Below are 20,405 nucleotides of genomic sequence, written 5' to 3'. Positions count from 1 at the left end.
AGAGGGCACAAGCAGATGATGGCCGTTCAGTGTGTATGAACGACCATCATCTGCAGATCACTCGATCTGCAGATATATCTGTCAGGTGCGTACCCACCTTTAGACAGCCTAAAAGATTACCGTCCCCAAATCAATAATCACATGGGAATCATAGGTTAAGCCTGAATTCAAGATAAAAAGAATAGAAACTGGTCTAAAGTCCTGAAATAAAGTACACCTATTTAGCATTATGTTACTCCTATTGAATTGATGGAGGATCCTATTGTTTATAAGAACATGTAATTTCATATTATCTCTATTTGTGAGACCCCCTTGATACCTCACCTCTCCTGCCTTCTACTTATACCTGTAAACTATATTTCTAATTTCACAGTATTACTTTTAAGTGGATGAAAAATATATAATTATTGGTGCACAGAAAAACAAAAAATATTAACATTACTCACCACTCAGGTTTCTGCTGTTAATTCGGAAGTTAAGAGGTGCAAATGGTTTGGAGGATACAATTCTGCCACCTGAAGAAATGGTATGGAGTAGAAGAAAAATGAATAAGCTGGCACAGAAATGTGTTAAAGGAAGAGCTGTTAAGGGGCAAAATTACTATGCTGTTATAGCCAAAACTAAAAATATTCTAAAAATACTTATTTTAAAATTTCTAACCTCTCGGATGTTAACCCAACAGAAATACACTAACTGAAGATACAAATAAATTTAGAAATTCACAATCCATGGCTATTTAATTATAGTCTGCATAGAGTGGAGGGAACCAGACCAGTAGGAAAACAAAATGTTTTCTTTACTGGTGTGGGATAAGCCATGTTTTACTAATTAATGGGACATTTAAACTCTTATGTGGTCCCTTCTGCTCCCTCCCCCTCCCTTCAAAACAAATGTCTAATAAAAAAGTAAAGTACTTCTATCTGCAGTATAGAAGGGGAGTAGTGCAGATATGGACTTTTTTCGCACACAATATTAGATGATCTTATCTGGAAAAAAAAAACATGTAATGCTTGAGATGGACTGCTTGTTGCAGGCATTGTCAAACTATTTTCTTTCTGGACAATGTTCTTTCATACTGTTCGATTTATCTTTAGCTCTATTAGATACATCATATGGTAAATGCTCAGTGTGTTACTTTAGTATGATCCCATCGCTGTGGGACATAAAGCCATTTACAATAACAGCATTAAAAAACTTTGTAAAACAAGTGTGAAAAACAATTTTAAAATCTGTTAAACAGGTAAACCAAAACCATCAAAATAATGAGAACAAGAAACTGCAGTAATAAAAATTATTAGAACAGTGACAAGAACCATCAAGCCGATAACCGTCTCTGACAAATAAGTCTGTTCAAAGTTCTCGGCTTAATTATAAAGCAAAGACCATATCATGAAAACAAATGCAGTGTTCTATTGGATTGTCTCTATTAACTTATTTAAATGTTGATATAGCATGCATTGCTGCATAAGCTACACCCATATTCAGTGGATACTTGTGGTTATCAAGGTACACTAAATTGGAATATAAACATTTCTCAAAATGGGTTACTTGTCTGATGTATTTAACATTTTTTGCACTGTTGCATAACTCTACCACCTTCCAGTTATTCACACTTATCTGAATGTCCTGAGGTCTAAATTAGGCTGCTGAATGTGGAAGGAATTACTACTTTGTTTGAGTTAGGTACAGGATGCAGACTGTCGGGATCCCGGCGCCGGCATCCCAACAGGGTTAGGATACAGACACCTGTCTGTCGGTATCCTAACCCTCCTCCTCTCCCTACCTTAACCTTCCCCGAACTTTACCTCCCCCCTAGTGCCTAAACCGAACCTCCTCCTCCTCCTCCCTGCCCACTAAACCTAGCCAACCCCCATTAGTGCTTAACCCAGCTACATACCTTCGGGATTCCGGCAGTCGGGATGATGGCGCCGGAATTCTGACAGGTGTCGAGATTCCGGTGGAGTCATTCTGAATGCCGGTATCCCCACGGGCGGGATTATGACCACATCCCCTTTGTTTAGCATGTACACAAAGTTAAAGTTCAATCTGTTTGAAGTCTGACCTAGCAAAATAGTGGTTTCAGCAAATCATGCCACAAAAGCAGTAATATAGACACTGAACTAGGGTTCCAAACAAAAAATAAAGATATTTTAGAGACATAACCCATACAGGTAATGATTAACATATTTATCAATTAATGATTTCTAAACCATAAAAAAGGGGAAAAAAAATTGGTTGCATACAACATGATGAACATCTAAAACAGCTGCCCCACCCACGCTTGTTGACAAACACCAGAAATTAGAAAACAGAACTCCCAACTGCGAATTATGGTGGGTCAATACATTACCTTCCTTCATGTTGGCAAATCTCTCCTTTAGCTGGTGGTCGACCTCAGGACCAAAGGCAAAATTATTCACAAATATAACACTGCAAGATAATAGTAATGTTAATCCCGGAACTGCCACAATGTTTTTGCCACCCTTTTCCAACCTACAGCCCCCAGTCCCATTTTTAGGCTAGCAGAAAATAAATTAAAGCAATCACTTGGTACCAAGCTGTGGATTTTAAATCACACTGGCCCACTTGCCATGTTACCACAGAAAGTTAATCTAAAGACACTGTCATACTATAGAAGGGAGCATCAAGATTTAAATTCTGGTATAGATGTAGAATCTTTGTTTCATACTTCTATTCAATTATAGTGAAGTCTCCATAGCATAAAAACTACAATGATAACAGTTGATATTAATGTGTTTTCGGGATTGGAGTACAGTATATTCCAAGTTAAATGACAAAAGTTAATATAAACCTTGGTCTACTTTAACAGGTAACCTGAAAACGTTCCATATCTAAAGTGTCAAATGAACCAGAATTGCAAATCCCTAGTGTTGAGTAGAAGTTCTACTCCCTCCTCCTCAAACAGATACATTAATTTATCCATGAATACACAAAAAATAAAGCACATAAGAGCAGGTTCAGATGAGTAACTCCAAACCCTACAACACTTAGGGTTATGCATGGAAGGTAAAAGGGCAGAGGGGAAACACTAAATGGAGAACAGATGACGCACCTGGTGTTGGCAATTCTCTCCCTCCATTCCTCTGAGAGGAAGTCTCCGCGTTCCAGCTAAATTAAAAATAAAGAATAGTTTTTTTGGGAAAGAAAAATATATATTTTGACTAACAAAAACAAAAAGTTAGAAATAAAAGAAGCAGCAACCAGAGGTTATTTTTATAGAAGCTTTCTGCCCCAACAAGAACAGCAAGGCAACTCCTCTTCCACGCATAGCGACCCTGACTCTGCTGCTTACTATAACAAGTGGGCGCAGCATTCCTTCGCCAGGGTATGATAATGTGATGCTGGTTTCCCATGACACCAACAGCTGGCGCACGATGTAGGGGTGCGGCAGGAACAATAAAAAAAAAAAAAAAAATGGATGAGGCCTAAGTTTCTTTCTTGATTTTTGGGTACAGGTATGGGATTGCAGTACAGATACACAGACAGAACTGCCCACCTTGCATCCTAAGATCTGTTTATACAGCATCTGCATTGAAGCCTTTTATAAAATGGTGTAGAAATAGTTTTTGTATTTGATGACATTTAACTATAACACATTGGTTTATGCAAAATCTTTTTTCACAGTATTCAATTATGCGTTTCACATTCCTGCTAATATTGGGATGATTGATTGTACTGTTAATTTTATGTAAATGGCTCTCACTCGTCATGCAATTATGTTGAGGTATTGCTGTCACTTGGTGAGTTTGGTTTTTCTATTCTGTGTTTATGCAAAAATTTCTAAATACAATATAAAAGTAAATAAAAGAAACACATTGATGAGTGACATTATGTCGCTCATTCAGTGTTTTAGACATCCACTAACCACTGGCACTCTAGACAACAGCCTACGCTCACCAATGGCCCTGTTCAGACCCAGACAATTGGGTAGATACATAGACCTGTAACATTGCTGTCAATTCTTAGCTTTTCTACCATCAGCTTCAATTTATATTCAGCTGCTTAATCAACTGCTATGAAAAGTGTATGACTTCCTGAGTTTCTGCTGTTGGCGGCTGAAGGAGAAATGACCGCTAACAATGTCCCAGATGGTACTTAAAGCAGGTTCTGCTATTTCAGGGTAGGTTGGTTTAGTATAATATATGTAAGTGGATTTCTTTCAATTCAAATCTTTATTAAAAATCCACATTCAATAAAACGCTTTATAAATTACAAATTAAATTAAGACTTCACAAACTATAAAGCTGGGTACACACAGACAGACATTGGCCGATCAATTGATCGGCCAATGTATCTGCTGCCCGTCAGGCAGTGTGCACCCGTTATATGTCGGTGAACGTCGGCGTTCACAGACATATCTGTCCATCGGCAGGTGTGTATGGGCTGCCTGCAGACCGCCCGTACACACACACAGCTACAGCCGTCAGGAGGGGGGACGGGACACGCCCCCTGGTCGCCAGGACCTGCGGGCAGGCACAGATAATGGTTGTTCAATGTGTACAAACAACCATCATCTGCAGATATATCTGTATAGTGTGTACCCAACTTAAGATTTAAAAAAAATGGTAAAGGCCCCAGAGATTTGAATACAATGACTGAAAATTCCAATACCTTGAGCGCAGCAAGTCTAGTTTGCATAAAGCTTTGCCAAGTATTTTCTAATGCTCGATCATCAATTAACTCACAAAATGGCATTACATTATCACATGCTGTTTTATTGTGCTTTTAATAAAACAAAATTCATGACATGACACTTACTGTGTACTCTGCATGCTTCTTTCCATACCATTTTATCCATTTTCTGAACTCTGTATCCATGGTCTGCAAAGAAGAAAGCCAGCAAATGCCTCAGTGGAAAACAGCACCACAGTATTTCATTATTTTTGTAAAACTCAAAACCATAAAAAAATATTAATTCATTCTAAAACCAAACGTAGTTATATGCTGGCATTACTGGATACAAAGGGTTTGATGAATACAGATTCAATTTCACAATGGTGGTTTACCAGGGGCAGAGATGCCTTCAGGCAGTGTTATAGCATGAACAAGAAAGGGATTGCTGTGATGCTGGTGGAAGGTGTGCCCTCATCCCAGGTAATCCACTGGGGAAGGCAGAAGCAGCCCATAAGCAAAGCAGAAAGCGTCTGATGGCACCTCCTCGAGTAAAATTCACCCAATAGAAAACTGCATTCTGGGAGTACTAGGCGGCAAAGCACCAAACTGGAGCCGATCTCCAGCAGTGTCATATAAAGGAGGATAAAAAAAATAACACAAGAAGCAGTGATCTACCCTAGTTCCTTTACTAGCTACCACAAAGTAACAATACTCTTCATAAAGGATCCAGCACAAAGCCCATCATCAGCTCACTCCTGTGACCTCTAAATGGCATGCGTTCGGCATCCCGGTGGGCTGGATGCCAACGCTCCTATTACCGGTGTTGAAATCCCGATGACTGGTCAGAAGCCCGATGCAGTCACCCCAACCGCCGGGATACCAAAGGGAAGTATTGGGTTGTTAGGTTTTGGGTGCGGAATAAGGGTTAGGGGTCAGACACTAGGGAAGGCGATTAGGGTTAGGCACCAAAGAGGGGGGGTTAGGATAGGTAGAGGGTTAGCATGCCAACCAACAAGTGTCAGCATGTTGACCCTTTCAAGATGCCGGCGTCAAGATTCTAACAGCCTGGATCCCGAGAGCCGGTATCAACAACCATAGTCCCGATCTTAGAAGTGCTGCAGCAGTTACACTAAACACCAAGGAGAAAGATGTAGAGAGCTGCATATTGAAAACCCCTGGTTTAGGGGCACTGGCAGGGAGAAAGGAACTCTTTACCTCAGTGGCCTGGAAGATCATTTTACCCAGTTTCTGACTGAATAGGACCTCCCCAGAGTATGGAAGAGACAACCGGGATCAAACCAATTAAGTCACCCCTGCAGGTGGTGAGTTGCCATTGCAACAGCATGTACATGCAGGCATTGGAACGTTCCCTCGCCCTGGATTTGTGAATATTTGTTTGCAGCCCTATGGGGCTGATATAAAACAAAAAACAAAACAAAACAAAAAAAACTCTGAATCAGGCACTACCATAAGTGCAGCATAGAGCTGCACTTACACAAATGGGGTGGGGGGGGGTGTGACTCAAAGATATGCCCATCCTGCATAGAAACTCCAATTCTGGGTAGCCAGAGTGATACAAGTTATTTAAAAAAAAAAAAAAAAAACTGACAAAAAGCAATTGGCATATTTCAGAAAACAATTTAATAAGTAGTATACTTCAGTGTTTCTCAAAAGTACTCTTCAAGGTACCCTAACAGTCTAGTATTTAAAGGTTATCCATGCTTGAGCACAGCTGTTCGGTAAAAAAAAAAAAAAAAAAATAGTAATTATGTCAACTTGTTCTTGTTCATCAAATATGGGTGTTTCCATCATTATTCAAACTATTTCTATATAACTACACAACATACTATGTAAAAAAATATATATATAGGTTTTTCTCCGATTCTATAGGGAACACTGGAGTTACACTGTGGTATAGCCGAGTGATGAGTGGAGCCTGGCACTTTAAGAGTTCTTTAGAATAGAAGTTGGCACCTCCCCCTCAGTTAAGATTAACCAAGCCCCAGCTGAGACGGGGATCAGAGACAACAGGGGAAGAAAGACAGGGAGAAGGAGGAACAAACAGTAAAAACGGTCCAAGGACCAAACAGAAAACAAAAACAGCAAACACACAGCAGACAACCAACATGCAGCCGCAACATATTAAGGAACAAGGCAGGAAAGAACAGCGCTGGGTGGGCATCCATTGTCCCCTATGGAATCAGAGAAAGGGATTTATCAGTAAGTACCAAAATCCTGTTTTCTCCTTCATCCATTAGGAGATACTGGAGTCACACTGGTGACAAACCAAAGCTACATTCTCGGGTGGGGGAGTGCTGAGAAACCTGCAATACCCTGCGACCAAACCCTGCACCAGAGAGACTCAAATTAGTAAAACTGTACAAACTTAATGTACCATGACCCAAGTTGTTGCATGACAAAGAGTAGAATCCTCCCTGCGAGCAGCCCAAGAAGTACCAACAGAACTTGTGGAATGAGAAGACATAGGCTTACGTGGCCAGTCACAGCCAGCAATTAGTTCTGACGAATAGCCAAATGGATCCACTCGGCCAGGGACTGCTTGGAAGCAGGCCAACCCCATTTGGAGGTATCAGAGCACAAACCGGGAATCTGTCTTGCGCAGGGCCATCGTACGAGCCACATAGTTCCGGAGAGCCCGAACCACATCAAGAAATGGTTAAGAAGCATCGTCCACAGACAAAGGAACCACAATAGGCCACCGCCACCTTGAATGATGTGTAAGGCCAAGACCACTTTTGGCAAGAAGGACGGCTTTGTGAGAAGCTCAGCCCGATCATCGTGACAAATGAGGTATGGGGGGGGAGCAACAGGACAGTGCCCCAGGCTCCGACACCCTGTGCTGAAGCCAGCAGAACAGTCTTCCAGGACAAATATTTTAGGTCTACCTCTTCCGGGGGCTTATACACAGCTGCTTGGAGGAAGGTCAGCACTAGGTTGAGATCCCAAGGAAGAAGAGGACGCACAAAGGGTGTCTGAACCCAAAGTACGCCCTGAAGGAAAGTCTATAGATCTGGAAGCATAGCCAACTGATGCTTTAAAAAGATGGACCAAGCAGACACCTGCACTTTCAGTGATCCCAGATGGAGACCAGCATCCATACCCTTCAGAAAGAACAGAAAAAGGTAGGATAGCCGGAAAGTAGCATTCACACCAAGCAACATGAGGACTTCCAAATGCAATGATAGTGTGCCACTGACACGGGAACAAAAATAACAGGGATACCCTTGCGCCTCATGATCACAGCCTCAAAGACCACTCCGCTAAACGCAGACGCGGCAAGTCGTGGTACTAGAACGGATTCTGCTGAAGATCCTGCTTGAAACAGCAACTGGTCGTCCATGAGAAGCTGCAGAAGATCAGAGTACCACACCCGGCTAGGCCAATCTGGAGCCACCAGAATGACCGTGGTGGACTCGCGCTTGATGCATTTGAGCAGCTGCGGCAGAAGAGGAAAGCTAAGAAACCAGTAGACCAGATAATACTTGCATGGTACAGCCCGAGCGTCCACCACTTCCAGCTCAGGATCCAGTGTCCTTGAGCAATACCTCGGAAGCTGTTGATATCGCTGAGAGGCCATAAGGTCTGAGTCCTGACCCATAGCCGGACCAGCTGCTAGAACATCTCTGGATGTAGAGCCCATTCCGCCAGGGGAAGTCCTGGCGACTGAGATAGTCTGCCTATCAGAGTATGAACACGGAGGAGATGGCCAGGAATGTCTTTCCACCCAATGCAGGATGCAAAAGGACTCCCGCATGGCTACAAGACTGAGTTCCCCCTTGACAATTTATGTACGCCACGGCCGTACCCCTGGGGTAACAGTTGTCGGTCTCCTCCACCAACGTGTTTTGGACTTGGTCCTTTGTCAAGGTGTGTGTTATTTTGGAGGCATCATCTATTTGGTGGATCTTGTTTATTCAAGCAGTATACCGTACAGTGACCAGAGGATAAAAATACCTTTTCAAGGCTTTATTTTACCTGTTTAAGGCGAGCTCAGGTACAGAAGATCGGACTCTCTCACTGTGGGTATTGATTCACCTGTTACAATTTGGAGGGCTTTCAAACTGAATGTTTCCAATGCATGGCAATCCCCAAGTCTATATTATTTTCTCATGTTACTTAAGGTGTGGTGACCCTAGGTGGGAAACTTGTTGTTGGACTTAGAAACACAGGGTATATAACCATTGTAGAACAGCACTAGACTGGACTTTTTGAAGTTGACGATGCTGCCATGCTGGATGAAAACTTGATGCGTCAAGTTGACATGACTTAAAAGCGTCTCTGCCAATGGAGCCTTGAAGTCAAGGTAGTTCATATATAGCACAATGGATACCCCTAGAGACAGTACATAGACAACCATCACCGCCATCACCTTGTTAAACACTAGGGGCATCGGAATACAGGCAGAAGGGTACAGCCTGAAACTGGTAATGAGAGTCTTGGATGGCAAAATGGAGAAATGCCTGCTGTGGTTCCCAAATCGGAATGTGGAGGTAAGAATCCCTGATGTCCAAGGGCACTAAAAATTCCTCCAGACTAGCTATCACCAAATGCAGGGACTCCATCTTGAAGCAGTGAATCATCAAACAAACATTTAAGGATTTAAGATTCAAAATAGGCCGGACTAAACCGTTCGGCTTGGGAACCACAAACAGGTTGTAATAAAAGACCAGGGTGCTGATGCGCCAGTACCGGAACCTTGGTGACAAGAAGCTTGTCTATTGCCTGTAGCAACACCCTTTGCTTCTATATGGAAACCGAACTGGGGGAGAATGAAAAAAACACTTATTTCTTGGATACAAGATTGCTAAATCAAAAGTTAGAACAAGTCTGGAACCGGGGGCCAGCAGGTGGGACGGGAGCCAGTCATGATACTTTCTTTGCAGGCTTGGAGTCTGGATGACAGGTAGGGCTGACTACCTCTGGCCTGAACTCCTCTAACCACAGATGAGGCACCTCTGGAGGTGGCACGAGATCGGGATCAGGCATGAAAGGAACAAAAAGGACGGTCGCGAGAAGGACTGATGCGTCCTCACAGAGGAAGGAGGAAAGGGGATACTGTTGCCTCCCATGGCCAGCACAATAATTTTGTCCAGTTCCTGACCGAACAAGACATCACCAGAAAAGGGAGGTCTTCCAAGGCCCGTGTTGACTCAGCATCTGCCTGCCATGCACGAAGCCAGAGGGCATGGCGAGCGGCCACCGTTGAAGCAGAGATCGTCAAACATACTTATCCAGCATCTCCCAGGTAAATAGCTGACACTCTAATGTGCTCGGCTAGGGGGGGGGGGAGGCTTGGAGGGGGTGGGGGGTTATTAGGGTGGATCAGGTCAACTCGCAGATCATTAGACCAAGGGCCTTAGACTAATTTTTCCGCCTCTCAGTCTACCGCTTTGTTCACCCAAGTGCAGACTAAAGCTGCCCTCTGTGAAGTATCCCCCGGAACTGGAATCATCTTCTTGGAAAGATGGGATAAGACTGATCCACCAAAGGTGGTGTTTCCTACTTGTTTCTGTCTAAGAATGAAAACGTGTTAAGTGCAAGAAAACACCTGGACATCCAGAGATCCGGATGTTTTCAAGCCACCAATTGCTCCTCCAACTGAGGGTGAAGAGAAAAATTAACAGCAAGTTTCTTTTTCTTCCTAAACAGCGAGTACTTTTGAGATTCTACTGCATCAGACTCTGAGATCTTAGGCACCTGATGGACAGCCCTGATAGGGGACTCTATATCAGGTCCCCTACCTTGGGTGTCCCCTGTATCTAGCCCTGGGAAGAATAGACTTCTCCACATTCGAATTCTCCAGAACCTCACGTTTCTCCCCTTGCAAGGAGTTGTCTGCATTCAACTTGTCCTCAGACTAAAGAACTGCAGGGAGCAGTCACTTCTGGGACGGACATTTAGCAGAGCTATCTGAACTCCTGGAGGATGACTCCAAAATCCTCCCGAAGGATGAAAAGCCCTGCACCAAACCTTGGGCTGAGCATACTAACCCTTGGGCCCAAGCTGCCTCTGACATCTGGGAAGTAAGGGAACTTGCATTGGGGCTCAGATTCCCAGCAGCAGAAACCTGACGGGAAGTCGCTAATTGACAAGATAACTCTGACATGACTCCTGCTATGGTAGCCACCCAGGAAGGAGTAATTATTGGTGGAGGAGCCACAGCAGAGGGTGGACCCTCTGACTCAAAGAATCAAATATACCCCCCCATTCTGAGCAGGCATGGGAAAACTTCTTGCACCTAGAGCAGGAAAAACTGTGCGTGTGTAGCATTTCCCTTACCTGAAGTGGCTGCATTACCCTTTCCTGGCATTTTGAGTACACGGCTGAGGAGCAGCAGAACACACCAGAGCAGAACACCGCACTCCGAAAAAAAAGCACACAGAAGCTGCCTAATAGGGATACAGACAAACAAGGGGGGGGAAGAGAGGAGGGGGGGGGGGAAGAGAGGAGGGGGGGGGAGGAAGAGAGGAGGGGGGGGAGGAAGAGAGGAGGGGGGGGAGGAGGAAGAGAGGAGGGGGGGGAGGAAGAGAGGAGGGGGGGGGAGGAAGAGAGGAGGGGGGGGGAGGAGGAAGAGAGGAGGGGGGGGGAGGAGGAAGAGAGGAGGGGGGGGGGGAGGAGGAAGAGAGGAGGGGGGGGGAGGAAGAGAGGAGGGGGGGAGGAAGAGAGGAGGGGGGGGGGGAGAGAGAGGGGGAGACCCAGGGAACGACTCCCACACAATTAGAAGTGGCTCTGCAACTCGGGCACCCACACAATCCCCAGAGCAACTCATGGACCACTGGGAAGAGAATGATAGTTAACTGCAATACTGGCTTCAGAAGAGCTAGGAGCTGCAATGTGCCACACTGTGTGCTGCATAAGATGGCGGCAAGAGGCACGCCAAACAGGGGAGTAGACCTACCCAATGGGGAACTTCAAATCATTTGCAGCCATCTGAGCAGGGATGAGAGTTTGGCCGCGCTTACCGCCAAGCCCTGTCCCCAGCCTGATATCCACTGTCAATTAAAATGTATTGCACTAATCTAGGGACAGTGAGCCCCTGCACATTACTCTCGGACATGCTGTGTCCTTATTTGCCGCTCAGCGCTGACCTACAGGCTTGGGGGACCCAAGACTAATATCCACCCTCCTCTTGCTAATCAAGGGCGGTAGGTATACTCACCACTGCCTCCCCCTCCGGTGTGTGGGGGGCACCCAGGGTCAGTTGACCCTGTGGCCTGGGACCCAGACACTGGCTACAGTAAACCGTAGCGGGTCCCTCCGGCGGCTCTCACGTTGCAGGTAGACTGCATCAGCTTGCATTCTACCTGTGGACATCAGTTAAAGAGTAAAAAAAAATTAAAAATAAAAATGTAAGTACAACAGGCTGGAGACAGCCTGAAGAGCACCCAACACCCTTGGGCACTTAAACTAAACTGGGGCCAGTGGGGTGTAGAGGGGGACGAGCCAACTTCAATTCTAAAGAATTCTTAAAGTGCCAGGCTCCACTCATCTCCCGTCTACACACCTGTGTAACTCCAGTGTCCAGTAATGGATGAAGGAGAAACTAAAAATGTGAACACAAAGCTAGCAAACAAATGTCCAGTGAATAAACAATGTCAATTACCTTTAATAAAACAAAGGCAACAAATCTAAACTAACATTTAATTACGGATTTTAGTTTCTTTCTATGGCAAAACTGCATAATGCGTTTGAGCCCGTCACTTTATTTGTTAATGCAATTTCATATAACGCATAAATAAATCTAAATATTTTTTTTTTTTTCTTTTAATTATAGTCCTCAAATCATCTCATCTAAACTACAGGATTTCTCAGAAAACTCGTCACTTACTTCTGCATACTTGGCTGGGATATCTGCCTTCTCCACTCCATAATGATGTTTACACCCAGTAGCTGCAGCTACCTGCAGAACAACTTGCCCAACACCTGAGTGGAAACGGGAAAAAAAAAAATTAGACGACTAAAAACTCTAAGGCGGTTCTAAGATACTTCTCCCCTCAAGTAATATAGAAAGTTCATATTGTCAGTATATGGGCAAGAGGTATTTCGATATATCCACACCATTACCAGTTAGCAACATAAAACTACTAATAACCATTGTTATCTGCATCCCACCTTCAACTTTGACCCAATACAATCACAGTCTATTATATATTAAACATACAATATGGACTGGCTAACTCCTGCAGTAATAATTAAGGTACAATATTTATGAGGATAATGATAGTAAACAATATATAGCAGTACACTGTGCTGATTCCAACACATGAGTATATGCAAGTGTATAATAGTGAGTTCTTTTTATTATATCTATATACACAATACTTTCTATATTTTTACCTTATTTCGCTTATCTTATTTGTTGTGTTCAATTGACCTACTTAATACATAGTAAAAGTTATGTATTAATGATGAGAAACTAGGGATTCCGTATACAACACAGTGATCAATAGATGATCTATATAAGGCTCTTCTCCTTGTTTGTGATGTCTGTCTTTACAAAGGTGTGAGTTAGCACTCCCTTATCTCCATTACAGCTACAATTCCGTAAATATTTTAGACATTAAAGAGTAGAAATACCACATAACTGAAATAATAGTGTACAATATTCTGTCTACATAGCTAGAGAGAATTTATGTGCAGGACAAACCATACTACTTCTTTACTGTTTAGCTTGCTACATGTTTGATATAGAACACCAAGGTAATACATATGGCTGGTCATCTGTGTTATCTGCATATATAGGAGTGGGCATATCTAGTGTTACCATTAATGGTAAAGGATTTCAGATTTAGTATAAATAACCAGTTTTTGGTCAACTGGCTGATATTTATTATGGATTATTTTTTCAAATGACTGGATCTTTATGAGCAGTACAATAATCTCCATTTACAGACCGTTTAGTGGTTTCATGTGGGCTGTTCAAAAGTATGTATTAAATTTTGTTAGAGGTGTGTAAAGGTTATTTAACTAATTTGTCTATCAAAAATGTGTAAATTGTAAGGACAACACTACATTACAAGTTATGGTGTATACACAGTCAGATTTTACTTCAGATATAAACGATAACGATTTTAAAATTCGTTCATATCTGAAGGATAATCTGATATGTGTGCAATGATAAACGATGCGCGTTCCTGTTTGTCATAACGATATATGACATCTGATGTGTTTGCAGTCAGTTTTGGACGATTCCATTCATATTAATACAGTCAAAAATCGTTCAATCGTTTAATTGACATATCTGACCGTGTGTATGCACCATTACACATACTTGCTGATGCTTTCTGAATGAATCACTCACCACTTCCAAGGTCAACAAAAAAATCATCCTCTGTCATTTTGATTTCATCTATCATTTGGGCCACCAGATCAAAAGATGTCTCGCCATACACCTCAGGAGAAAAGGGCTCATAGTTATTAAGCTTTTCTGGATCAGTCACAGAGTGGTTGTAGACTTGCTGTAATATGTGGCGGAGGAGACCTGTGGATGGACGCGTGTTCAACTTCATGGGCTGAGTGGTGCCCTTCCACTGCCAAAACAAATTGATGACAAATGATGTGGCATGTCATCTTTATATGTATACATCTGAATGTCTGCAAGAAAATCATCTGGACTAAAACAGATACAAATAAACTATCGCCCTTGCTACTTTACCAAATGTACTTTCACTCTGTTCATAGCGATAAACATGATGTGTATGAGTAAAAAATAAAGCAGGTTCCTATATCTGCCCTGGATTGCACTACACTGGCTTATAGAAGTTGAACACATAAATTAATGCATTTAAAGTAGAATTCTCTAATTTATTCATACTTCAGTTGCGTACACATTAAACAATGTGTACCCAGAGATGTGACCGGTAAACTCCTCCTCCACCCCAGACCCCCCCCCCCCGCCCCATCGATGGGTCATCATTTCTGGTGGATCGTACATACAAGAAGTTACGGGGCCCGACATGTCAGCCCCTGGTACATCCCACTGCATGGGTTAGTCAGCTGCATAGTCAGGCTGAGCTGCATGTTGCGGCTGATGACCAAACGGGAGTGCAAAACCGCAGACATAGTGGGTACACACTATACTATTTGTCACTCCGATCTGTCGTAATCGGTCATATCGTCCGAGAAATCGTCTAATGTGTACCCAGCTTTAGGCCAGGAATAAACTACTGTGTTTCTATCTTTTAGAAAAGAGAAAAACTTCTGCTCAGAGATTACTAAACTGGGTTTGTAATTATCTGAAGACAACTAAAATTAGATGCCTTGCACTGGCAGACATTAGAAACACACCCAGGTGTAAACAGACACTGCTGGTAGGCACTAGCCTGTAAGGACATGTAAAGTACTAATCAATTTCTTGTTATTTTCATTGTCAGCACAAGATCAATGAAAACAAGCTAGATGTATGAAAACCACAGTAAAGTTAGCAGCAATACAATTACAACTAGTATTAGTTTTTTCAGTCTTATATTCCCCAAGAAAAGATGCAGCATGAAAAGGTAAGACATGGCTTGGAAAGAAAGTTTGTTTTCCTTTGCCTTTTCTTGCCATGCAATGATGCCTGAACCTGATCATGGCTCATTCCCCTTTTTCTCTGAGTAATAACATTTCCTGCAACCGTATTTTAAATAGCAACACAAATATTAACAAACGCGCTTCATAAATATAGCCTAATGTTGTGTTTTGGAATGTTAAGTATGGTAGTACTATAAAGTTCAAGATTATACAAAGAAAATAAGCAGCCTTAAAAATATTCTGATCAAGAAAAAGGGATTGTTGGTTACTTACCATTGAATCCTTTTCTCTGAATCAGGCTGGGGGACACTGGACCATGGGAATTGTCAGTTGGGGCTGGAGCAGGCACTTAATGACACTGTAGCTCTAATCCTAGCTCCTACCCCCTACAATCCCAGAAACGGTTTAGAACCACCAAACAGCCCAGTAGGGAAAAGACCGGTCAAGAAGCAAACACCTCGCACGACTGAGCGTGAGGGAGGAAAAGCAGTGTCCCCAAGCCTGATTCAGATTAAAGGATTCAACAGAGTAACCAAAAACCCCTTTTTCTCTTTCATCAAGGCTGGGGGACACTGGACCATGGTACGTTCAGAAGTCGCCCCCAGGGGAGGGCACGCTCAGGTTGCCTGACCGGAGAACTGTACGCCCAAAGTGAGTGCCGCCACAGGCAAAATAACCTGAAACGTAAATATGGGCAAACGTGCGGACTGGACCAGATTTCCACACAGCGGAACTGTGCTTCTGAAATCCCACGTCATGTTGCCCAAGAGTCCCCAGCCACCTTAGTTCCAGTTTGGTGACGGTCACCCAGTCCTGTAATTGGCTGAAAACTTACCAAGCTGATCCAACGTGTAAAAGCTTGCCGAGTAGCTGGCCAACCATGTTCCAACGCACCATAAGACCCCGCTGAGAACCAAAGAAAACACGTCCAAGGAAAACAGCAAAGCTTCGCCAACCAGCAGAGCCAGATGATCAGAGTCCACCAAAAGGAGGAAGTACCGGAAGGATAACGTCCAAAACCAGTGTTGGCTGGACTCGTAAATGTGTATGCAGAACCGCCCCTGGAAGAAAAGCAAATACTCAACTATTCCGAGGCAAGGCCATAGCCATAAGGTAAACCAGCTTCCAAGGAACGGACTGAAGCTTCCTTGAATGCAACAACTCCAACTGGAGCCTGTGTGAGAGTCCCAGGAGACTAGATTAAGAATCCACCACTTCACCTGCGGATGAAACGATGGCAAACCCGGTTTGGACCTTTGGAAGAAGGGTCAAATGCTGCTGGAAGGAAAATGACAGGGCTAAAACTGTAATGTCCTGAGACAAAGTGGTTAGTTGGCCTCCCAACCCTTCAGATGGAAGGCCCCAAAACGTGAGAGGCGAAACCTTGTAAACCTTGTTACACCACAAGAGGTAGAGTTTCCAAATCCCGGAAGTAAGCGTAGAACGGACCACCGGAGAGAAACACCTGCAGCGTCATCAGTCCCAGGTGTCCAGGAGCGAAAATCAACCGAGGAAGTCCCCCGGTAGAAAAGAGCCTAGGGTGGGCATTCAATTTGGAGCGTAAAGTCCGTGCTGGACTTATCGCTCCACATCGGAGGTTTTCCGGGGATAAAGTATCGGGTGCGTGCCCGCTTTATCCACGTATTCAATTAGGAATGTGCTAAAACGGGAGCCGACGGAAAAGTAAGTTTCGCAAAAAAAATAGATTTTTCGGGAAATGTCCCTAGGACCTGCCCTAAAGATGTCCAGACATGGGGGATCACTATGGGTACTCCTGTTTTAGCTGCCGAAGGGAAGTCTGGTTTTTAAATAGCCTGTGAAGAAGTGGTGAAGAACAGCACTTAGGTTTTTGTTTTTTTTTTTTTGCAAAAATATGCCCATCAAATTTAAGTCCCTGAAGTGCATTTTGAAAATTCAAAAAATGCATCTGCCATTACCACCCGCATTCTTTAAAACACCTGCCGCATACTTGGGAACCCTCCCCTGAATTTGGCTATTTAAAAACTTGTTCCCCATTATTTTTTTTACCCCAAAATTTTAATAATTTTGGGGTGTCCCTATTTTTTTTACTTATTTTGGCAGTTAGTTTTTAGGGGCTATTCCCAGGGGTGCAGGCTATTTTTTTTATAAAGCCTGGAACCCTAAACCCCATTTCTGCACTTTTTTTCGCCATGTAAAACATGGTGAAAACTTATCCCAGTTTCTTTTCAAAGACTGTTCACACTGGCAAAAAGTCTTTGACATTGAATACGGGGATAATTGAATTAGGCGAAACCAACTTTTCAAGGCCTAATTGAATATGGCCTTAGGTGTAGCGAGTCTGGACAAAATGAAAGACACTGCCCTGGGCCCCCTGATCTCGGGAGAAAATCATTGTATCATGACTAGCGCCACCAGCTTGGAGCCAGCAGGATTAACCTAACTCGGAAAACCTTAATGCCCCTGGAGACCTGGAGGAACAGTGTGGACAGCGGAAACAGATGCGCTGGATAAAAATTCCACAGAACAGTCAAGACAGTCACTTGCGGAAGCCAGCGTATACCTAGATCCCATCCAAACCTGTGGAGCTTTACAAATGTGCCAAGAGGCACAGTAGGGGGAGACAGAGAAACCACTGCCCTGGGAGAAACGTGGTTGTGCTTAGGAAGTTCACCATCCAAAGTCCCACTTCTGGCATGACCACTACTGAGAGACGGAACAAGAGGTTTCAGTCCCAGAAAAACTACAGTACCGCTGTTGGGTACGTTTGCCAGCAGGCTACAGTGCACATGTCCTTACCTGTCCGTTATTCGACTAACTGCGACCAGCCAGTGAGAACGGACAGGGCCCTTTAGAACGATGGCTTGGAGCTTGAGCCCATTGAACAGCAGAATCATTATGGACGGCGCCCCAAGGTCCCATAGCCGAAAATTAACATCACGGCACCTCAGCCGAGGAGACTCGTCGCAGTGGCCACAGTGAGTCCGTCCAGAAAAGCCAAGGAGCAGACCTGGAGAAGAATGGAAAACCCTCCACCAATGGAGAGTGACGGGTGCTGCTGTACCGAATGGGAACTGAGACGAGAGGGATGCCCTGCAACCCTGTCAAGATGGGAGAATTACACACTGGGACTCCCGTAAGTAGAACCTGGTGTACTGAAAGGTCTCTAGTTGGAAAGCAACTAGGTCAACAACCAAATGTTCAACATGGTCCGTAGACGAGGCATCGACCGCCCCATTGAGCCCAAGATCGGTAGGGTCCCAGCATTGTCTGTCGCAAGACACCACTGTAGAGAGGTGTCAAAGGTCGCCCCCAGAACTGAAGGTGCAGACACGGAAGCCAGGAAGGCTCACTAAGTCAGGATACAGCCCTTATCTGAAAGCACTTGAAACAAGCGACCGGAGAAGGTCCTTAACTCTGAAGTAGAAGTATTATACATTAGCAGAACTTCCGAAGAGGGCCAAACAGTGATATCTGCTGTGCACCTTTTGCACGGCAGCACCGACTGTTGTGTTGCAACCAGAGCCAGGGCTCCACCGAACAGTAGGGTCCAGAATAGACAAGGTACAGAGTCAAGTACCCACTGAGGAAGTAGGACGACCTGCCTCAAACAGACAACCGAAAACACACGTTCCCGACCTCTAGCGAGGAGGTCTTGGCCTGTATGCTGTGGATCTCGGATCGTAGAGAGTTAATGTAAACTGAACCACCCATCCTTTAATGCTCAAAGGCACGAAGAGAAAACAGTGGCTAGAATTAGCCAGTCGGCCTAAGAACCTGGATCACCAATCTGTTGCTGACCGGAAGCAACCGCCCTATCATGTGTAAGTGTAATGGTTAGAGAGCGAGAGACACTCCGTAAGGCTCTAGGCTTGTATGGAGCTTGTCCCTATAATGGAGAGTGTTACTAGAATTGTGCCTTCATAATTGAGTGTGCTACTAGACATTAACCCCTGCTGGGGAAGAAGCGTCTTGAGCCAGCCTGACTGTCCAAGGACTTCCAGGAGCGAAAATTTGGCACTGCGGACCCCACCCTTGGGGATGGCCACTGACAGAAATCCCTTACCAAACCATATATAGTGTAAGGAACAACCCGGCAAAGAACGCTAAGAGTAGAGCCAAAGGGCCCTTTAAGCCAAAGCAGCCGTAGCTGACATTTCGGAAGCTGCCTCTGTGCCATCTTGCTTGACTTTCCACACGCAGCTTGCATGTCCTGCTAATGTAGAAGGGAATCCCCATAACGAGATCGATAGTAGTGACCATAGCTCATGCCATCCCTGCAGGGCTCGCCAAGGCTAGATAACAACCTTAAAGCCTATCAAACCAGACCGGAGACCACTCTGCAAGGTCTAGCTAGCAGACCCCCACTGGATGCTGCGCCGCAGCCAGGAAGGAGTGTGTGTGTGTGTGTGTGTCGGTCTAAACGGCTACTACAGCAACCACTGTTGGAGGTTCTCTCTCTTGGGTACTCAATCCGCTGGAAGCAACTGGATAAGGGATGGAGCTTACTGAAACAGCTTTTCCTAAGCCTCCCTGATGAGACTGGAGACAGACCCAGAGCAACAGCATGGGAATCCATAAATAAAATCGCCAACAGAGTGGTGCGCAGCAGCAATGAGAAAGTGCAAGTCAGAGCATGGTCTTTCCTTGAGGAAACTGCCAATGGGTCCCCCCCACCTGCGCCTCGCACAGCAGAGGCTTCCCTCCAAATAGAGGAATGACACAAGTTGTTATGCTGCACACTGCAAACCCCAGAATCCTGCTGGGACATACCTTGACTGGGAACTTAACTATGAGGGAAACCCCAAACCTGACCTTGGTCTTCCAGTGAAGCACCACCAGCAGCACTAGGGCATACACTAACCTGCTGAGAGCCCCTGCCCATGCAGGTACCAACGTGGTGGACACAGCACCGCAGCTGCCTACGCCCGGTCCTATACATGCAAAGCCCCCCTGAGGGCGACTGCTCGTTCCCTCACATTACCTCATGCATGGGAGTAAACAACTGCAAAATATAGCAAAAGGCGAGGCCACAACGCCAACCATTACCCATACGATTCGTGAGGGTAGCGAAAAGATTCTCTTTAGTAGACATACTTAATCAGTTACTGACCAACGCTCTCAGTCACCATCTATGAGAACATAGAGGGGGTATCTAAACCTGTGGCGATACAGAGAAGGGGCGTTTTTGATATTAAACTGATAAGAACCAATACTACACTCCCAATTAACAGGTAGTAATTAAAACATGTTATACA

The 20,405-nt window shown here is 44.4% G+C and overlaps 1 protein-coding gene across 2 annotated transcripts in view; it reads right to left on the bottom strand.

The window, feature by feature from the left end:
- Window positions 1-20,405, bottom strand: part of DOT1L (DOT1 like histone lysine methyltransferase) — a 207,492-nt gene that overhangs the window by 109,433 nt on the left and 77,654 nt on the right. Inside the window, exons 5-10 of one of the 2 annotated variants that reach the window (XM_088459839.1) lie at window positions 13,958-14,186; window positions 12,485-12,579; window positions 4,780-4,842; window positions 3,074-3,129; window positions 2,351-2,430; window positions 447-515 (exon numbers count right to left, since the gene is read on the bottom strand). In XM_088459839.1, the coding sequence (XP_088315965.1) occupies window positions 447-515; window positions 2,351-2,430; window positions 3,074-3,129; window positions 4,780-4,842; window positions 12,485-12,579; window positions 13,958-14,186 (592 nt within the window). Of the gene's footprint in view, window positions 1-446; window positions 516-1,897; window positions 2,200-2,350; window positions 2,431-3,073; window positions 3,130-4,779; window positions 4,843-12,484; window positions 12,580-13,957; window positions 14,187-20,405 lie in introns of those variants that run through there. The other variant, XM_088459840.1, reaches the window with a different exon arrangement.

This window comes from Taudactylus pleione, unplaced genomic scaffold (assembly GCF_031769625.1).
Source record: "Taudactylus pleione unplaced genomic scaffold, aTauple2 ptg000938l, whole genome shotgun sequence".
Taxonomy (NCBI): domain Eukaryota; kingdom Metazoa; phylum Chordata; class Amphibia; order Anura; family Myobatrachidae; genus Taudactylus; species Taudactylus pleione.
Note: the sequence above shows the minus strand (reverse complement) of the source record. Positions and strands in the feature narration are given on the sequence as shown.